The 21,521-nt window shown below is 43.8% G+C and overlaps 1 protein-coding gene and 1 pseudogene across 1 annotated transcript in view; both read right to left on the reverse strand.

The window, feature by feature from the left end:
• FKBP4 (FKBP prolyl isomerase 4) overlaps positions 1-12,097 on the reverse strand; it is a 242,218-nt gene extending 230,121 nt beyond the window's left edge. Inside the window, exons 1-2 of the mRNA XM_086952821.1 lie at positions 11,308-12,097; positions 2,788-2,932 (exon numbers count right to left, since the gene is read on the reverse strand). Of these exons, the coding sequence (XP_086808947.1) occupies positions 2,788-2,932; positions 11,308-11,400 (238 nt within the window). The 5' untranslated portion in view covers positions 11,401-12,097. The remainder of the gene's footprint in view (positions 1-2,787; positions 2,933-11,307) is intronic.
• On the reverse strand, positions 5,718-6,813 carry LOC147733926 (uncharacterized; annotated as a pseudogene).
• Positions 12,098-21,521: the final 9,424 nt, after the last annotated feature.

Genomic DNA, 21,521 nt, shown 5'->3' on the forward strand with positions numbered 1-21,521 from the left:
ATGTATTGTGACATGTCTTTTGTAGATATCATTTTAATGAACAAGTCCTGAAGAAGGTGCAAGATTATTTGAGGCACCGAAACGCCGTGTCGACAGTTTGTTCTCTATGTCTAATAAATATGATGTATACTTAGATTTGTGTAACTATGCTTTACAGCATATTTTAGAAATTGGAGTTTTTAAATATAGCTGGTCAACAGCCAATACGAATGTGCATAAGATTGTTTTGATGAAATAATTGTTGTTTTTAAAATCATCTTAAAATAAATGAATGAAACTTTTAATTTTGTGTTTGCAATATTTTCATGTTATTATTGATCTGACAAATACAAAGGTGTAAATTTGGTAACCCACACAAAGATTGAGTCCCTCCCACTTGTGTAAACGCCCCCTATGGGAATTTAGCATTACAAATCCATTGCAAAACTCAGGAGAAGGAGTTTTTTTGTTTTCTTAGGATTAAAAGAAATGCCAGTCAACTTTGGAGGAATGTGACAAAGAAAAGCGCTAGTACTTTGGCCTTCAATGCGCTATGGAAAACCCAAAGAAACGGATGTTGTCCAGTCTGCTGCTATCTTCTAAATTTGATTTTGCTACGAAGAAATAAGAGTTCATGGTCTCTGTTTTATAATGAGTCAAGACGGTTCTCCATCACCATTATTCGAGTCAAGTCCATCAACTTTAGTATGAAAGCTTGCGATGTCTGTTCTAATTGAACTTGGTCTTTACAGCCAAAGCTGTAATAGTGATATCCATGCCTTCCGGTCGGCGAATGACCCCTGAAACTTCATGCAATATGCATTCCATGGTTCCTGTTATGCGTTCAGCATCAGGAGGTGCAACCTGTGGCGAGCTCATTACAGTGGAAGTATTTCCTTTCACAGGTATAGTATTCATTTTTTTTAGGACTTCCGCAAAGATAGGTTGTTTAGGGAGCTTGTTCCCGTACTTATTGGTAGACATTCAACTTGTACTGTGATCAACACTTGTAGATAATGCAAATAAGACATTCTGAGTTCAAATAGGAGTATAAAAGACAGCGTTATGCCCTGTGACAAATTTGGTTGACTTCGTGGTAGTTTGATGCAGTATAATAAATATACAGGTCAAGAGAGGTATAATTGCAGAAATTTGGTGCTAGTTAGTTTAAAATTACAGAGAGGATTCGGAGGTCGCTTATGTATTTCTGGAATCATTGAAGGAGTGCAAGATCATGCAAAGTTATGTTGGGAATTTTTTGAACCCTAGATCCCATGCCCATTGACAGAGATCTTTGAAAGAATTTTAAAAAGAGAATGAGTAGTGTCTACCCCTGATTCGAAAGACAAAGCATCCAAGAGTGTTTGTCTTCAGACCTCTGCAACGTCACTACTGTTTGTCCACATGAGGAAATATAAACGGTTGTAATGGAAAGGCATCAAAATATTTTGCAAGATTATTCGAACAAACCAGTAAGAATTTGCAAAGGCTTTCTAGCAATGGGAACACCCCCACCCTGAGGAAATTCCGGCATTCCCAATATCTGGTCTTTTGAGATACAGCATCAAGCATAAAAACATACCCTCAAGAACAGTGTGACCCTGAACAGCTACTGGAAAACTTGCTTGAATCCAAGACTAAAACATTAATACATCAAACTCTCCAAGAAGTATATATACAGTTTTATGTCAATTAGTCAAGGTATATTGTTCTATGTTTATTTGCTGTGCTTACAGCTTGCTTTGTTGTCTCATGATTAGACATAATCCTACATTGATTTCTATTTTTGGCTTATGGCTTAATAAATTAGCGGCGTCTATGCTGTTCAGTTTAGGCCTACCGGAGGATATTTAAGCAACATTTCTGAAATTGGATGGATTGTGTTTTCCAACTAACCCACCAGTTGTCATCAGAACTGTTTGGTTGTTTAAGTGCATAACATTCAAGACTCATTTAATAAGGGTGAGAGAATCTGAGTGGGCACGAACAGCCCCGGAACCATTAGCCAGGGTGTGAAGACTTCCTCTTGTGATCTCCACATTCTTACTGAGAGGGTTGCAGGGAAAGGAGGTTTGGGTAGTAAGTGAAGAGGGTTTTCTTATTTTTTCTTCCTCTTCAACTTTTTTGTATGCCATTACACAGAGCCAATATGGTTGTATTCATAGCATTTGTTAAGCGTTTTCCTCAACGAAATTACTCTTTTACAAAGGTTTTGGTCAATTTGGTTTGGATGCGACCACTTGCACAGGGTGCACATGTTCCGGTTATTCTATTTAGATAATGGGTTGCTTGATAATATCAAGGGTTTCTTTTTTTAAATTTTACACTATCTATTTCATCACATTTAAACAAGGAGTATGATTAAAGCACTATCTATTAACACAAAAACTGAACCATACCATATAAAAAGTAGTAACATTTTAGACTAATGCTACAAACTAAAGGGAATAAACTTTTTTTCACAATAAGAAATTTCACTAAGAATTACTTGAGCTAGGGAACGACCTGCCCTCCATCCGAAGGCAATGTTAGACTAGAGTGCAGAAACTCACATATAGAACGGGGTCAGGAAATTAAAGCATGAAGACTAGTAAACAAGTGGACAGAGGCAATTTGAGGGTCTGCATTTCAAATCAAGAGTTTTATATGGGTAAATGGTCCAAGGAATCCTAGCATTTGCATGCAGAGAAAGGGCTTAAAGAGGCTACATTAACTGACCTCATCCAATAAATTCAAGAGCTGGCATAACAGTGGTAGATGTTAAATTAACATATTACATTTACCTAACGTAAGGCAATAAAACAGTACCTTTTCCTAAGTCAAATGTGAACTTGTCTGCACGATCGCGACTGGAGTCAAATTTGGACCGGTCCAGCAACCAGCCTGTGTAATGGACACTCACTTTATCTCCAATCATAGGGGTCTCATCACCAGAGCCTTCTTTTTTGATTAGCTGAAAAATAAATTGAGCAGTTATAAAGCATGCCATCCAAAAATGCACCTCTATAGAAAACAGTCTTTATAAGAAACTTTCATGGCACTTGCGTTAAAATATGTGCATCTGTATCAATTACACTTATTAGATTTATCGGACACAGTACTAATACATCTAATAAAAGGAAAAAGTCAGCAGCTGCATTTCTTTAGTGCAATACACAAATAAGGCATTACAAGGTTAGAGTGCTTGTAGGACCCAAGTGTCATTACACATAAGCAAACTTGTTAAGGCTTAAGGAGTAGTTTCTCTTAGACATTAATATTAAGTTGAAATTACATCGGCCCCATACTTTGGCATGCCTTTGTGTACAACCTCTGGTTCTGTAAATGGGAACTTTCATTGTGCATTTATCCATGCTGCAGATCCACTTGCTCACAATCACTGCCTCTTTAAGCTAATACTTCCTGGAGATATCCCTCTTTACAATTAGCGGTTACAGGTCAATAATGGTTTTCAAACCCTTAACATCTAGAACTTTAAGAAACAATAGTAATAAAATCATGGGGCAACATTCACTGTCACCCTACCCCACTGGATAAGGTTCGTGCTAACAAACGTTTGACTGTTATGATACTCGCACAATATGCGGCTAGGCTTTCTTGCGGTTTAGTTGGCAGACAGACCAATTTGCTTTAAGTTGGAGCGAGAGGATGAGTCTCTGAGAAACAAGGGCTAAGAGAACGCCATGACTGCAGATAGTGAAAGAGCCAATTCTTATGTATATGAAATTCATTCTGCAGTGCTGTGAAAAATGTTCAGTGAAAAAAGCTTAAAAGACGGATAGCTGGCAAGAAACGGGGCAATCAGGAAAAATGTTGGAAAACTATGCTAGAAACAATTCAGACAAATTATATTAAAAACATTTGTGGAACTTGTAAATGTGGGCTACCAAAGAGCAGGGGAAAGCTGAAATGTCAGGTGGGAGAGAAAGCATGGGTTATGTACCTGGAGGAAATTTATAACAAAGGAGCGACAACTAGCCCTCGTTGGACTTGCAAAGTACTTTTTCCTCGGGTATTGCACTGTTTGCATGTAACTTATCGTCTGCTTTTGTAATTTTGTTCATTTGTATTTTTCTGTTCCTATTGTGAAGCGCTCTGACTCCTTCGGGTAAAGTCTGCGCTATATAAAAACGCATAAATAAAATAAATAAATAAAATACTACTTTAGAAAGGAGGCAGCTGCTTAAGGCCCATTTCATCCAAAGAAGGATCCACATGCGGAGGCAGGCTGTGTTGGCCTGCTTCACGCCGGAGGATCCACAATTGAACTGTCTATTGGTAATGTTCCTTGCACTGGTGGGTAGGAAAATTCCAAAACAAGACAAGGCGCCTGGATCACAACCAATCTTGCACTCCAAAAAGGTGGGAGACCTAAACCACATCTGCTCCTGGTCATCTCAATGGGTTCAACTACGTGGAGAGGTCCAACCCTGTTATCTTGGCACTTCAGACTCCAACGCATGTTGCACTTTGCGCTGTTTGCACTTCACTTAGAACTAGAGTCTTGCTGTCCCTGACATCATTCCACCTTTTGATCATAGACAGTGGCCTTGTTGGCTAGCATTGCTACTTCAAAACAATCATAGAACATTAAAAGAAAACTTGAAGGAGGGGCTGGTAGATATAAGTGCAAGATGCCTCACATGTGCATCTTGCACTTTAGTGGGTGGCAGGCTAAACGAATATGCTACTTACCAGTATGCATCTGTTCTTGGCATGTACGGCTGCTGACATTCATATCTGTGCATAGATCGCCGCCTAGTGTTGGGTCCGGATGATTGCACATTGTTGTCCTGGAAGAGTCTTCGAAGTATCACGAGATAGGTGGCTCCGCCCCTGGACTACAGTGTGCATGAGCATCCTCTCCATTCCCAGATTGTTTTTGCCATTGTGTCAGAGATGGAGTAGATACAGTAAGTGATGACCATGCTAAGAGTAATTCTGAGTGCTGCAGCCGCTACAGGCGCCGGGGAGGAGGGCGAGCGATATGAATGTCAGCAGCCCTACATGCCAAGAACAGATGCATACTGGTAAGTAGCATATTCGGTTCGAGGCATGTGGGCTGCTGAATTCATATCTGTGCATAGAATATATAGCAGTCCCTACAGCCTGTCCTACAGCTGCCTGCTGTTTGGAGTGCACATCTACGCAGTAGTGTTTGGTAAATGTGTGTATGGTAGACCATGTGGCTGCTCTACAGATTTCCTCTAAAGGAATGTTTCCCAGGAAAGCCATGGATGCCCCTAACTCTTGTGTTGAGTGGGCTCTTGGGGGAATCGTTAATGTGCGCTTAGCCTTTTGATAGCAAATCTGTATGCACTTAACGATCCATCTGGCTAGACCTGCTTTTGAAATGGGGTTGCCTTTGTGTTGTGGTGAAAAGGCAACAAACAGTTGTTTTGTCTTCCTGAAATCTTTTGTCCTATCTATGTAGTACATGAGAGCTCTTTTGACATCTAGTGTGTGGAGCATTCTCTCTGCCACTGAATCTGGACTCTGGAAGAACACTGGCAGTTCTATAGTTTGATTCATATTGAACTGTGAAACCACCTTAGGCAGAAACTTAGGGTTAGTGCCTAGTACCACCCTGTTGGAGTGAATCTGTATGAATGGCTCTTGGATAGTTAGTGCTTGAAGTTCACTATCCCGTCGTAGTGATGTAATTGCTATTAGGAAAGCCACTTTCCACGTTAAGAATTGTATCTCGCATGAGTGTAGAGGCTCAAAAGGTGGACCCATCAGTCTGGTAAGGACCACATTCAGGTTCCAAACAGGTGCTGGTGGGTGTCTGGGAGGAATAATTTGTTTGAGTCCCTCCAGAAAAGCTTTGATGGCAGGCACTCTGAAAAGTGAGAGATGCTGCCCGTTTTGGAGATAAGCTGCTATTGTGGATAAATGTATACGTATGGAAGCGTAGGCCAGATTGCATCTGTATAGATGTAATAGATAACAGATGATGTTGTGAGTAGATGCATCTAGCGGATTAATGCCGTTATTGGCACAATAAATGACGAATCGCTTCCATTTCGCCACATAACATGCTCTAGTTGTGGGCTTCCTTGCCTCCTTTATGATATCCATACAGTCAGGAGGCAGGTTGAGGTAGCCAAATTCTAAGACCTCAGGAGCCAGATCGCCAGGTTGAGCTGTTGCAGATCTGGATGCTGAATGTCGCCATGGTTCTGCGTCAAAAGTCTGGGTGTGAGTTGTAGCCTTTGATGAGGTACCACGGAGAGTTCTAGAAACGTGGTGTACCATGGTTGGCGTGCCCACGTTGGAGCAACCAGGATGAGAGTCATCGAGTGTTGCCTCAGTTTGTGTGCCACTAGCGGTATTAGGGGTGCTGGGCGAAAAGCGTACGCAAATATGCCTGACCAGTTCATCCATATCGCATTTCCCTGCGACTGTGGGTGTGGGAACCTGGCGGCAAAGCTTTGGCATTTTGCGTTTTCCCTTGTGGCAAATAGGTCTATCTCTGGATGACCCCAGTGCTGGAAGTACGGTTGGAGTACTGAGGGATGTATCTCCCACTCGTGCATCTGGTGGCTGTGCCTGCTGAGCAGGTCCGCCATCTGATTGTCCTTGCCTGGGAGGTGTTCTGCCATGAGGAAGATGTTTCTCTGAATGGCCCACTTCCACATGCTCTGAGCCAGATGAGACAACTGTGGAGAGTGTGTACCTCCCTGCTTCTGTATGTAGTACATGGCAGTCATGTTGTCCGTCCCGATCAACACTACTTTGTTGCACAAATGTACTTTGAATGCTTTAATTGCCATGAAGATTGCCATCAGTTCCAGAAGGGTGATGTGCATCTTTTTCTGCTGTGTTGTCCATAGTCCCTGCACTGTGTAGTGGAGTACATGAGCTCCCCATCCCTGGAGAGATGCGTCCGTCGTCAGTATTAATTGTGGTACAGGCTCTTGGAACGGTCGGCCCCTGCACCAATCCTTCCACCAATGCTGAGAGCTGTATGCGCGACCGGTCACCAAAACTAGGTCTTTCAATTGTCCGTGAGCCTGATTCCACTGACGTGCTAAGCACTCCTCAAGCGGACGTATGTGTAGTCTCGCGTGCGGGACTATGACGATGCAGGAGGCCATCATGCCTATCAACTGCATGAACACTTGTGCTGGAAGCGAGTGTTGTGGTTTGAATTTCTGTATCAGCAATTGCATGCAGTTGATCCTCACTGAATTTGGCTGTGCTTTGGCTGCCAGAGTGTCTATTGTCGCGCCCAAGTACTGCCATACGTGGGCGAGCTGAAGGTGGGACTTTGGATAATTCAGTGAAAACCCCAGATTGTGAAGAAGGTGAATGGTGTGGGACATGTGGGTGGCACATTGCTGGGCCGACTTTGCTTGGATAAGCCAGTCGTCCAGATAAGGGTAGACGTGAACGTTCTGTCTCCGTAGGTGTGCAGCCACTGTCGCTAGGCACTTGGTAAACACCCTGGGTGCTGTTGTTAATCCGAAAGGGAGGACTTTGAACTGATAATTCTGATCCTGAATGGTAAATCTGAGATATTTTCTGTGTGACGGGTGTACCGGTATATGGAAATATGCATCTTTTAGATCTAGTGTTGCGAGGAAATCTCCCTGACTGAGTAACGGTAGAACCTGCTGTAATGTGAGCATGTGAAAATGTTCTGACAAGATGTATTGGTTTAGGGGCCTGAGGTCCAGTATGGGTCTGAGGGACCCGTCCTTTTTTGGGATCAAGAAGTACAGCGAGTACACCCCTGTACCTCTTTGTTCTACAGGCACGAGCTCTATGGCTCCTTTTTGCAGCATGCTGACTACCTCTTGCTGTAATAACTGTACATGCTCTGCGGACATAGGACGGTGTCTTGGGGGTATGTTGGGTGGAGTGGATGTTAACTCCAGACAATAACCGTACTACATAAGCTGCCTCACCCACCTGTCTGTAGTGATGGATTTCCAGACCGGCAGGAACTGTTGTAGTTTCCCCCCGACTGGTGTTATATGGTCTGGGGGTATTGACAAGACGTCACTGTTTGTTAGTGGCGGAGGATCGGGAGATGTTGTTTCCACGACCTCTGCCCTTGGTGCTGTTTCCACTATACCACCCCTATTGTTCTTGTTGTAGGTGGTCTGCGTGCCTCCTTTACTGTATTGGGACACCTGGCCTCTGAAGCTCCTCTATTGTTGGAGCGACGAAAAGAACCACCCCTGAACTGCTGCGACTGTAGAGCCCCCATAGACTTTGCAGTCTTTTTAATTATTTCTTAGGCGGTGTCCACTTCTGGGCCAAATAAGTAATCAGGGTTAACTGGCTGATTGAGTATGGTGGTTTGTATCTCAGGCTTGAAGCCGGAGATTCTCAGCCAGGAGTGTCTTCGTAACATAACCCTTGTATTAATAGCCCTGGCTGCAGTGTCTACTGCGTCTAGCGCACACTTAATAGATGCGTTGGATATAAGTTTCCCTTCTTGTATTAGCATTTCTGCTGCCTCCTTGTACTCATCTGGCAGGTGTTGTAACAGGGTCTCAAGTGTATCATAATGAGCCCTGTCGTATCTGGCTAAGAGTGCCTGTGAGTTGGAGATTCGCCAGACATTTGCCGCTTGAGCTGCCACCCTTTTCCCTGAGGCTTCTAGCACTTTCGATTCCTTGTCAGGGGGAGGAGCATCACCCGTGGTCTGCGAGTTCGCTCTTTTACGAGCATTTGAAACAACTAGAGAGTCCAATGGCAACTGTCCCCTGATATATGTAGGGTCCACAGGTGCTGGTTTGTATTGTTTTTCAATCCTGGGGCTTACCACTCTTGCCCTTGTGATCTCCTTAAAGATGTCTCCAGCGTGTTTCAGGACACCTTTTAGCATGGGTAGAGTCTTGACAGTTCTCTCGGAGGTTGAGAAGGTGTCAAATAAAAAGTCCTCTTCAATAGGGTCAGCATGGAGTTCGACATCGTGATTATTTGCTGCCCTCTCAATAAGTGCGTTAAACGCAGCTGTGTCTTCTGTAGGTGAGGTTTTAACAGCATAGGACCAGGGTTCAATTCCCGCCTTGGCGGGTCTTGGGCTCAATTTCCGCAGACCTGATAATTCTCGTCTCGTGCCTATTCTAATCATGGGTCCCACTCTGCAACTCTGGGCAATAGCTTGCTTAATCTTCACAACGGCCCCAACAACAACGCTAGGATGCCTGGCTTCACCTTGGGGGTGCCCAGGAGTGGGCCCTTAACAGGATAAAGCCAGGAAGGGTTCCACAGCGGTATGCGTACAAGCGCCTGGGATACCCCTTCGGGGGGTCAATTCGGTGCGCTATACAAATACTACTACATTTACATTTACAACCCCAACCACTGTGTTATGTGTTCTACCCACAGTTTGCATTTCGGGGTCACTGGAATTATGTGGGTGTACAGCTTCAGCAGTTTCCGCATGATTATTATTAGCTGAAGATTATAATTTTAAAAGTTTCTTCCTTAAATAGTTAAAAAATAACTAAAAAGGCAGTGATGTGTTGCAAAGGCCCTATGTAAAGGTTGACTGGTCACCTTCCTTTGCATATTACTATATTTGAGTGTTATATGGGTACTAATGAGGAGCAACCTATGACCAGAACGTGTTAGAATGTGCAAAAATGAGAAATTAATATGGTAATACTATGACAAAATGTGCAGCATTCCGCTGCATAAATTCCCTTTTCTTGCCAAATAATTTAGTCAATCCTGCAGCGTAATTTGGCCCTCCCTGCCGCATTATTCCAGTGGCCCTGCATATAGTACCTACTAGTATGGATGCCATGTTGTTCATACACCTTGTAGCCCTCCTTGTCTTAAGTAACAATTTCCTATATATTGATTTACATACTTATATGAGTCATTGTCTCTGAACAATAAGTGTGTGAGCTAAAGAGCATAACACTCTACATTGGGATGAGCATCACTGTAAAATAAATGACATATGCATGAGCGTAGGTCTATATAGAGATAAGGGGCACCATGGGAGGTAGTTAGTGACGGAATCTGTGCAGAAGAAGGTCTTTGGTGAAGGGGTGTAATGAAGGCTGAAGGCCTCTGCATCCCCTGCAGTGTGGGTGGGACAACACTTCAAAGGATCTCCAAACTGTAAACAAAATATCATATGAAATACCACAAAAAGACCTGCACAGTTGCTCAAAGCTGTGCACATATCAAAACGGTGAGGTGCACGATTGTCTCAACTTAATATAAACTTATTTTGACGCGAACTGATGTTGGTTTTCTATTTACTTACTTATACACTATTGTACGACATCCTCTGATGTGTCTGAAAACGTACCTTTTGTCCGAAATGTCGGTCCTGAATTTTGACTCTGTCCTGAATTTTTAAACTCTCTGTCCTGAATTTGCAACTATGCCAGTTGGTCACCCTAGTATGTGGAGATTAAGGTCTAAATATTTGCAGTGAAGTGATCCTGGATCTATTTTAGCTTAACCTGCACATATTTTGTACATAAATTTGCTGCTCATACTGGGATTATTTTTTTGTCTATTTGTGAATGTACTGCATTTAATTAAATTATACAGTTGTATGAACGTTTACGGTTCAGTGCCTTATAAAGAATGTGTACGATTTATGGTTCAGTTACTCAAACCAATTTCGGAATTGAAGGTTAAAATGGTAAATCTGCACCTGACGAACGGGAAAACTCCAGGGAAATGTATGAACTTTACTGAGGAGCGTATTTTGCCAATCATTAAGCATTTTAATTATATTTTCCAGGATGACAAAAATACTGCTTCTCCCCTCAGCTGCAGGCATTCAGCAACGCCACACCTGTAGTATACTTTAAACTAGGCACAGCTACATTATATAAATAGGATCATGGAATCCTATCACATTAAATGAATACTACAAAATACTCGCAAAGATCTTTACTGCCTAATTGGCTGCTGGTAGGTACATCACTGATTCATATGTGCCAAGTCATGACATGAATCGTGGATACCTAAAGACTGTGCTGTACAGCCATAAGAATATTTTGTAAATATAAAAGTTTACAGTAAGTGAAATTGCTGTGTGCTCTTTCTAAACGTCGTTGTCTACCTCAATAATAACAAATAGTGGGGGTAGAGGCCCAGGAGTGCAAGGGCAGTTGCTGTCATGCATAAGGAGCAAAGTATCATGATGAACAAACAAAAGTAGCCGCTGCCTAGCATTAAGAGTGAGCGTATGGTGTCTGGAAACCAGATCCCCCGTCAGGCGAACACTGATGCAAAGTAATCAGCAGAAACTGTGGTGGGCGCACTGAGATTTAGGTATGGACAACACCCCCAAGCATAAATATACCTTAACACAAGCCCCCTCTACTCCCTGCTCACCTTCAGTATACCCTCGTCTTGCTTTGGCGTGATGTCCACCCCCTCCACGGTGAAGGACTGCTGGGCCTCAGCCTTCATCTCTTCGGCGGTCATGGTGTGAAAGGCTGACAGGAGATCTGTTCGCCGAGTCCCCAATGCTCACGCTGCACGGGATGGTTAGAGCCGAGTGGAAGCGGCGCACGCGCCTCGGGAGTCTACTTCCGGGTAACACACCCACCGCTAGCGACAGCAGCGGGGAGTCCGCCCCTTAAAGAGAGTCCTGGTAGGGCACGCGGTAGCAGAGCACCCCCCAGGTCCGCGCGGGACAGGTAGTAGGTGGACGTTTGGTAGAGGCGCTCAGCAGTTCTGGAACAGGTTACTGTAGAAGATTGCGAGGCAGCGCCTTCAAACGGTTCTCACGCGGCTCTGGAAATGTCCAGCGCGGAATGTTCTAGATCAGCTCAGTTTTTTTGCGTTTCTAAACACCTCCGCTAAACAAAATAAAAAAAAGCTGCGCGGACCTTAATGTTGTGAAACGGCGTTAGGAAAAGGCAGACCGGCTAATAAAATTCTGCGGCACAGATCTTCTTCAAATCTGAATGCTCGGTTGGGGCTGGTGTCGGGCGGGCACTCTAGGAGTAGCTGTGGGGTGCAGCGCCAACGAATTCGCCGACCTGCGTAAATCCACCACGCTACCCAAGCAACTGCCTGCGTTTCACTTTCTGGCTGCAGCTTTCTGTTCTTCCACTCCTGGTGGAGGCAGGAGGCGGATCACGGAAGTTTCCAGACATTTCCAGAGAGGGCGGAGCGAGCCTAGAGCCGTAAAGAGCGCCGTTGGGGAGAATGTGCCTCGTCTGGTGTGCACGTGCATGCTGTAAACACTAAGGCACCGTGACCGGTGTAGGTTGCAGAGTAGTTTTTGGAAAGTACCAACGCAACATGCGGTTTATATGCAGCCCATCTGGAGGTTGTGACGGGTCCTTCGCTTGTTATTCTACGTTTGGCAATAATCTATTGTAATAGCCTACGAAATAAACAAGCATTGGTAACGCAAACAGCTGGCGCCTAAGAGCTATTGGCTCTGGGGGCTCTATTTTGTACAGTAGCAGTGTTTGCTGTGAAGCATGGCTACACGTACTACTGTTTGCTGTGAAGCATGGCTAAAAGTACTACAAAACGAGTTATGATGCGGCCAACGTTAATGCATTTTTTAAACAAAGTTAGCATTTATTTTTTAAGGCAATACAGAGGGAGCACTGGAGAGGGTCACGGGTAGCACATGGATAACTATGTAGTGTGTAAAGAAGAACTCCTCCTCAATATTGTATCAATTTTCTCTATTGGCAACTCTACTCCCAGATAACATTACAGCTTCACATTGCTTCAAGCCTCTTCAAACTGTCCCCTCAGAATCCCCCCCTACATTCTTTATTCTACGAATTATGTTGTTGCATTCCAAACATAGAATGCTCCAACGCGACACATCTTCCTCCTTCCAAACAAAACAAAACAATAAAAATAAAATGAAACTATATACAAAACAAGATACAAGAAGAGAATTTGTGAGGAGTATTAATAACTAACTCAATGGAGTCTCAGGAGGAATAGAGGAGCAGGCCGCCCCCCACTCAAAATGGGGGGCGGCCTGTATCAGAACAACGAAGGCCTGTCCCCCCAAAACACTTCTATTAGTTAGGCTGCAGGTACTTCAGGGGTGTGTTTATGACCTTATCACTACCCCATCACTACCCTATTGCAACTAACTTCTTACTTCCCAAAAACTCCTCTCTTCTTCTACATCCGGTTTCTTTTCATTCCAACCATTTAACACTCTATCCTTTATTTTTTCCATCAATTCATCCTTTCCATAATGTAAAAGCCACTCCTTGTTATCAATTGATTTAATAGTTTCTTCCTCCACAACAGCAATTTGATAGTCATCCCACTCATTTTAGTTGTCTCTTTAATTGGTAAGGGCATCCTACTTAAACAATCTGCAATTTTATTTTGCACACCCGGAACATATTTGATTCTGTTATTATAATCCTGTAATCTCATTGAAAATCTTGCTATTGTTACTGACGCTCTTATCATACCACCAGTAGTCAATAAATTCACCAGAGGCTTATGATCAGTTTTCACATCAAACTCACTTCCCCGCAAATATGCTCTAAAATGCTCCATGCCCCACACACAACCCAAAGTCTCTCTATCACTGAATATAGTTCCTCCGCTGGCGTTAAACTCCTTGAAGCAAATCCGGTGACCACTTCCTTTCCACCTTCCTCTTTCTGTGTCAACACTGCCCCCAGACCTTTTCCGCTTGCATCCACTGTTAAAACACTTCTCAAATTTGGATCAAACCCTTCAATGGGTGCAGCATTGAATACTTCTTTCTTCAAAATCTCAAAACACTCCTTACATTTGTCACTCCAAATAAATGTACTCTTTTGCTTCAACAATTGCCTCAAATCATAAGATTTCTCTGAAAAATTCCTCACAAATTTGGAGTAATACTCCTTCAAACCTAAAAATGAACGGAGTTCATCTTTATTTCCTGGCTCTGGTGCTTTCCTCACTGCCTCCAACAACTCTTCCTTTTGGTGATATATCATCAACACCAATATTATGTCCTAAATAGGCTACTTTTGTTTTAGCAAACTTGCATTCAACTCAGCCGTTAGTCCTCTTTCCCTCAAAACATTGAACACCTCCCTCACTCTTTTGTCATGTGACTTCCTGTTCTCCCCCATGATCAATATGTCATCTTGGAAATATAACACATCTTTAATTCCCCTTAAAACTTCACTCATAATCCTTTGGAATACAGCTGCCGCAGAGGTTAACCCGAACGGCATCCTTACATACTGAAAACATCCAAACGGTGTGATAAATGATGTTATTCTTCTTCTTTCTTTATGTAGCTCAACCTGATGGTACGCTGATGACAAATCAACCGTTGAAAACCATCTCATACCTTTTGTTCTTGCCAACAACTCATTAATCTTTGGTAAAGAGCATTTATTCAACTGAATTTCCCTGTTCACACATCTTAAATCAACACACAACCTGATCTTACCATTCGATTTCCTGTCCACAACGATCGAAGACATCCACTCAGACGACTCAATCCTCTCAATTATACCTGATGTTTCCAATCTGTTCAACTCTTTTTCCAATTCACTCCTCACTGCAAACAGAACATTCCAGACTTTATAGTTTACAGGAACTGCATTATCCTTCAACTTAATTTCATGTTTGAATCCTTTAAGTACACCAATTTTGCTTGAAAATGCATCACTATACTCCTCTTTAATTTCATTTTTTAAATCATCACTCTCACCAATTACCATAACTTGCTCTCTCGCATTTGGATTCAGTATTATATCTAATCTTGCCTGATCATTCCATCCTAAAACACTCGGTCCATACTCCGCAACATACATTCTTCCCTTCGCTACTCTCCCTTTGAATTCATATCTCACATCTCTACACCCCACCATAGGAATGCTTTGCCCAGTGCAACTTCTTGGATTAATATCACATTCCATTAACTCAACTCCAATTTGGTTCTCAAATTTCTCCTTCCACATGTCTAAATTCACAATGGTATATGGTCCCGAATCGGCTACTAATATCACCTTTACACCTGAAACATCAATCTCACATTTCGGTTTACTCCTTCCCTTACACTTAACATCCAAAATGAAGTCTCTTACCATAAAAACATCATCATCTTCCTCTGAATCTTCTTCTTTTTTCTCTTCTAATTCCCTCTCTTCCTTCTTCCGTCACATATTTTATTCTTGTAGTTCTTTCTTTCCTGTAACAGACTTTTGCATAATGTCCAATCAATCCACATACCGTGCACTTCTGATCTCTCGCCCTACAAGCCTTACTGTCAACTAAATGTGTGTAGCTTCCACCGGCTGTCCTGCAATCGGCAGAGACGTGGGAGGGGTAGGTGCCTAGAGGCTCTCCTCTAGCAACTATTGAGCAACTATTGAGGCTCTCCTCTTTGGTTGCTGGCCCCACCAGGTCAGCCGAGGGGATCTATAACACGGGATGAGCGGTTCCTGATAGGTCCTCAAGGAACACATTATTTCTGCGACACCATTCAGGTCGTATCTTCGATTCCTCTGAACCCAGAGGGACCGTTAGCAATTTTATGAGCTTTATAGGTCCTGATGAATTGCCTTTAAGGCAAGAAACATGTTGACCAACTTCACACTAAGGGTTGAACAAGGATTGATCAGATAACCCATCACTCCTTAATACCCCTTATACCCTTTTAACAAAGCAGTGAGCCACACTATTAAAATTATTTAATGGACTCCACTGACTTTTTTTTTTAGAATTTACACTCATGCTCACAATTGCACTTTGTTTAGGCCCCTTACATTCACACACCCGTTGGCAAGAAACAAAAGATCTCCATTAAAGTGTAGCCCTCCTGGGCTGCCCGACGGGCATTGCACCGCCAGCCCGCCGTAGGAGCAGGATGCCAATGATGACGCTGGACGGTCACCGGATGGGATGACAGTTGTTGTCCAACCGGTCACTTGTGTGAGGTATCCTAAACTTTCCGACAAGGGTTCACACCATGCACTTGCCCGTTCTTAACTAGTGAGAGAAATGTCTTTTTGAGCCACTCCTTTGGCCCCCTCTGGGAACTCTGCACAAATTTTTGTTTACTAGCTTCCACATCTGTAACATGCCAAATTAGTCTTACTTCCTCTCCTGTAGTCACTTCTAATTGGCTGGTAATTCCTCTTCTCCATCCTCTTTTCATTACTCTTGTCTTTTTTCTCTGCACCAACACTACTTGCTCTTATGGTCTTCCTTACTACACATACTTCTTTACTTTTTCCGTTTTCATCATCTAAAGCTTCCTTCACACACCTGACAGATTCTTCCGCTTTTCTTACTACTGCCAGTACTTTATTCAATGTTCCATCTCCCATAGTCCATAATCTTTCTTCCACTCTTTTGTTGTTAGTAAGCATGATGACCTGATCTCTTATCAATTCTTCTTCAGTTTGCCCAAACCTACACTTCCCCGCCATTTTCTTTAGTGCACTTAAATAATCATCTATTTTTCTCATTCTGTTCTTGTTTCCTCCTGAAGAATTTGTATCTATCGGTTGCTACACATACTGTTGGTGCGTAATATCTTTCCAAATCATCCAATGCATTTTCATACTCATTTGTTTCATCTTCTCTTCTTTCTTTCTTTTGCATTTGTTCATACTGTCTACTTCCTTCTGGTCCTAAGGAATGTAGCAAAATTCCTTTTTTAGGTTTCACACCTGCGAACCGGATCGCGAAGCGATCCGTGGCAGCGAGACTCTATTGCAATCATTTCAGCTTTCAAGGGCTCAAGGGGAACAGACAGCGGACAAGCGATGTGAACGCACAGCTCCTCGACTGGGATTAGGTCGCGCGCGTTAACTGTGAACAGCATGTCAGTTTCAGTTTTGCACACATGCGCTTCTACAGTGTGCTACTTTGTTGCAGTTTTAAAGTCCCCCCCCCCTTCTCTGCGCGTGCATCCCACACAGAGGGAGCTGCGCGGTCATGCGTTGCACGGCAGCAGCATGAGCAGAATGCTGCAGAGAGACCACACGGGCAGCACAGCACTCCACATTACTGTGATTCCACAAACCGTGCCCAGGGCAGAGGCATGCACCCAGACTGCAGACACCGCATACATGCACTCTGCACCCCACCGCGGCTCTAGCGCACAGTCCTCGCAGAGGCGTAGCTCCCTCTCCGCCCCCTCCTATCCCCGCCCCTCCTATCCTCGCCCCTGCCCCGATATACCGCCCCAGCAGTAGTGACCAGAGAGCGCGGGTACCTTGCAGACACCATGGGAGCCCGCTCCGTTCCCCCGCCGCCGCCGACCGTGCATCAACTCCCTCTCTCCACCAGGCTGCGGCTCCTCCTCTCCGTGTTGTTCTCCTGGTCTCTGTCCAGGCGCTGAGGAGGGCGTCACTCACAGCTGAGGAGGGCGGCCACGTAGTCCACCTCTTAGCCCTGTAGGAATGAGGGGACAGGAACTGATGGGGATTGTAGTTTTTTACCGACACCATACCACGTGTAGCTTTTGAGGGCCTGGCCCGAAAAAACTACAATTTCCAGCAGACCTTTTCTGCGCGAGGAGTTTGCTTACACTTCATGCGTGCCAACAAATTAACCAGCAGAGCCATGCCAAGTGTCTGGCTCGTACCTTCGTGAACTTGCAGAGCCTTGAAATTATTTGCTTTGTAAATCGTAAAACAAACATCACTTATATAAGATGTTTCTTCAAAATTAAAAAAAAATATTTCTTTAGCAGGTGAAAGCATTAATATTAATAGGGCACAAAATTACACTGCAGTAAAACATAATTATGGAATGATAGTTTTGTGCAGATTTGAAAGTGCTTTTAAATAAGGAAGAATAATTTGTTTTGTTGAAATAAAATATTTGCCTAATATCATACAATTTAATCAGGAAAGCTGCAATTTATTCATGGTTTCCAGTTTCATTTTGTAAAAATCAGCCAGTAAAAGGGTATCTATTTGTCTTCTCTCATGTTAAGGCTTTGTTTTGACCTTTTAGGGCATTTTACTGCAATGTTTTAAAATATAGCACAAATGTGACCCGAAGGTATTGTGCTGTACATGAGCACCAGTTACATAACACAAGGTAACATGTATTTGTAATAGACATGGCAAGAGTAAGTGCTTTGCCCGAAATCACTGAATGTTAATCTGATTTTGAGGCTCTAATCTGGTTCCACAGTCTCCAGCTCTGCCGTAATGCCACATCCTTGGAAGAAGGAAGACGGATGCCACATTGAAGCTAGGCTAGTTATGGGCATGGACTTCCAAAAGAACCTTGAGCTAAGCCAGAGCCAGGCTTCAGATCGACTCGAGCTTGCAGTGGCTCGCCCACCTCTTGGGAAGTGGCCCCTTCATGGCGTTTTCAGGCAAATTTGGTTGTTTATTTAACCTATATTGCACGAATATATATGGTTTTTAGCATGTATTGTGATAAAAAACTGCAGCATACATAATGGCTAAAAAGCGATAAATCGCTGCAGAGCAACAGTTGTCACCTGGCTGTGGTTTTTACTGACCTGGTCTGTATTGTAAGTCCAAGTTGGTAGAAATATTGGGAAATATCTTACGCATGTGTGACACCAAAATCCATTGCCTGTGTCTCCTCCTCCCCGGTCATAAGTTCTCAATGTTATAGCTTATAACATCAGTTTATGAATAAAAAGGCTGACCGGGCAGTGACTGCCCCCCGGGCCCATAGAGTGTGTGAAGCGCCCTCAAAAGTCTGCCGGGTCCTGGGCTCTGCTTTTATCACCGTCCAGAGCTACCAGCAGATATGCTGACGTGCAACAGTGCAACAGATGTACGAAAGTGCACCCCCATTTATACCCCCATAAACCCCAAGGTAGAATGGGCACGCACTGGCAGGTGCCACATTTCATCCACCCCACAGGTGCTGTGAAGCCCCCAGTGTAGTGGTGTACAGTGGCCGTGTGTAATCGGGTGCAGGAAGGTTCACTTTTCTAATTTTGAGTTGCCTTCTCCAGGCGGGTCGTGCACAGAACAGATGTTTAAAGGCTGGGCGTGCGTGATGAAGGCCCCTGACTCGCTTGGGGCCCCTGAGCTCGCATGGGGCCCCTGGGTGTCAACACTGCCTTTGGTCTGGGCCCCTTTGGGTGAGAATGGCCTTCAGTGTAGGGATTCTTGGAGCCATTACTGGACTGTGTTGTGTCATCTGACTGCTTCAGAGTGGGCTGCGGGAGATGGCTTATGTTAATAGAGCGTATAGATGCTATACATACCATACCTGTGCAGGCATTGAAACAGAATAGAACTCATTTTGAAAGTTCGAGGTTTTTCCCAGAAATTGACATGAATCCAGCTCTCCTGGGCCCAATATGGACACCACTCTTTGTTAGAGAGCCCTCAAGTGTTTTTGCTCAGATAAACCAGAAATCTCCAGGGCTTCATATATATTTTTTTCAGGATATCTTCTTTGTGTCTACATTTTGTATTGTATTATATATGCTGTTAATGTGAAAGTGAGTAATAAGACAAGCATTGGAAATGCAATAGGTCTCGCAGCATTAGAGTTAGTGCTTTTAGAATTGTTTATGGGTTTTTTTGTAAATCTTTAGCATTTTTGTTTCCTGTAGCCAATGCTAAAGAATTAAAAAAAAAAAAGCCATAAACATTTCTAAAAGCTCTAACTCAAATGCTCCGAGACCTATTGCACTGTGTGAGGGTGAGGGGTTGAGGGTGAGTGAGGGTGAGTGAGGGTGAGGGTGGGTGAGGGTGGGTGAGGGTGAGTGAGGGGTTGAGGGTGAGTGGTTGAGGGTGAGGGGTTGAGGGTGAGGGGTTGAGGGTGAGTGGTTGAGGGTGAGTGGTTGAGGGTGAGTGGTTGAGGGTGAGTGGTTGAGGGTGAGTGGTTGAGGGTGAGTGAGGGTGAGTGAGGGTGAGTGGTTGAGGGTGAGTGAGGGTGAGTGAGGGTGAGTGGTTGAGGGTGAGTGAGGGTGAGTGAGGGTGAGGGGTTGAGGGTGAGTGAGGGTAAGTGAGGGTGAGGTATTGAGGGTGAGGGTGAGTGAGGGTGAGGGATTGAGGGTGAGTGAGGGTGAGGGATTGAGGGTGAGTGAGGGTGAGTGAGGGGTTGAGGGTGAGTGAGGGGTTGAGGGTGAGGGGTTGAGGGTGAGTGAGGGTGAGGGGTTGAGGGTGAGTGAGGGTGAGTGAGGGTGAGGGGTTGAGGGTGAGTGAGGGTGAGGGTGAGTGAGGGTGAGGGTGAGTGAGGATGAGGGGTTGAGGGTGGGTGAGGGTGAGTGAGGTTGAGGGTGAGTGAGGTTGAGGGTGAGTGAGGGTGAGTGAGGGTGGGTGAGGGTGAGGGTGAGTGTGAGTGAGGGTGAGGAAGAGAGGATGAGGGGTTGAGGGTGAGTGAGGGTGAGGGGTTGAGGGTTTAGATTGAACCAGACAGGTAGAAATTACCAAAGAATCAGGAGAGGTAACCTGATTGAAGAGGATAGCTGATGTTATGGGTCAATCCAGGGGCTGATTAGGGACTGTATGAAGCGGATCGTTTTAGCAATAGAGCTTTTAGCATAAATTTCTTCTCATAATTCTGCATGAAAGAATTTCAGTAGCTAATATTACAAACCTCATTTAGCTGCTATAGAGCATTTAAAAAAAACGGTATAAGTTAGGTTATTAGTTTACCTGGTCATAATTATATACTTGATCAAAAACAGGTATTTTCTAGGGTATCTTCACTCCACCTGAAAAATGTAGTCAAAAAGACACATTTTACAATTTTACATTCAATGGCTTAAACATGGGGGCAGCTTTAAAAAGCTCAGGGTGTAAGTAAAGATGGATTCTATTATTCATAGCTTGTGAGAACATAATTACAAGTTTGTATAGCAAGCCTAGATACCTTGTGCTATTTGAATTATCTACGTAGACCTTACAAAACGAAATGAGATGTTGCCAGTAACAGACCCCTAGGAAGCAACGTTTGAAAAAATGGCATGTGTCTATATATTTTTTTTATATGGTTTTTTTGGTGACGAGATGCATGAGCGCATAAACAGCTAGTACTACGTGAGGGTAACTGTCGGTGCCAGTGCTAGTGGCGTAGGGATTGCACAGAAATATGTAATGATGCGGTGTCAAAAACTATCTTTGAAGAGTGACAGCAATGCATTATTTAGAGAGAATGCACACGAGCAACGTAGGTGCTTGTGTTGTTGAGAGCATGTGCTGCTTAAACAGGAAAAGTCGCGCTAGCAGGCTAAACGTATTTACAGGGAAAAGCCATACAATAACGTGCTAGAAGGCTGGAGATTTTAAAGGGGGAGCACCGTGTATCAAACAATCTCCTTACCGTAGCGTATACAAAGTGGGCTGTGGCTGGGGGTTCCGTGCGAGTCCGCACCATGTGCAAAAAGCTGTGGCCAAAGACGCCGTTTTAAATCAGAAAGTTCCCGCCGGCTCTAAGCGTAATGCGATGCAGCTGGACTTCCTGGCTCTGGTGTATGTGGTAGGAAACAGGAAAGTAGGACTGATGTACAATCAGCGAGGATAGGAGAAGTGAAAGTCGGACTATTCTAATACCGATATAGCTGTAGCAACATGAAGTCTAAAAAGAGCTTTCATACTGCTAATGCATGTTAGATATCTTTCCAAGTCTTATAAATCTATTTT

The sequence above is a fragment of the Lissotriton vulgaris genome, chromosome 1_2, assembly GCF_964263255.1.
Source record: "Lissotriton vulgaris chromosome 1_2, aLisVul1.2, whole genome shotgun sequence".
NCBI classification, from domain to species: Eukaryota; Metazoa; Chordata; class Amphibia; order Caudata; family Salamandridae; genus Lissotriton; species Lissotriton vulgaris.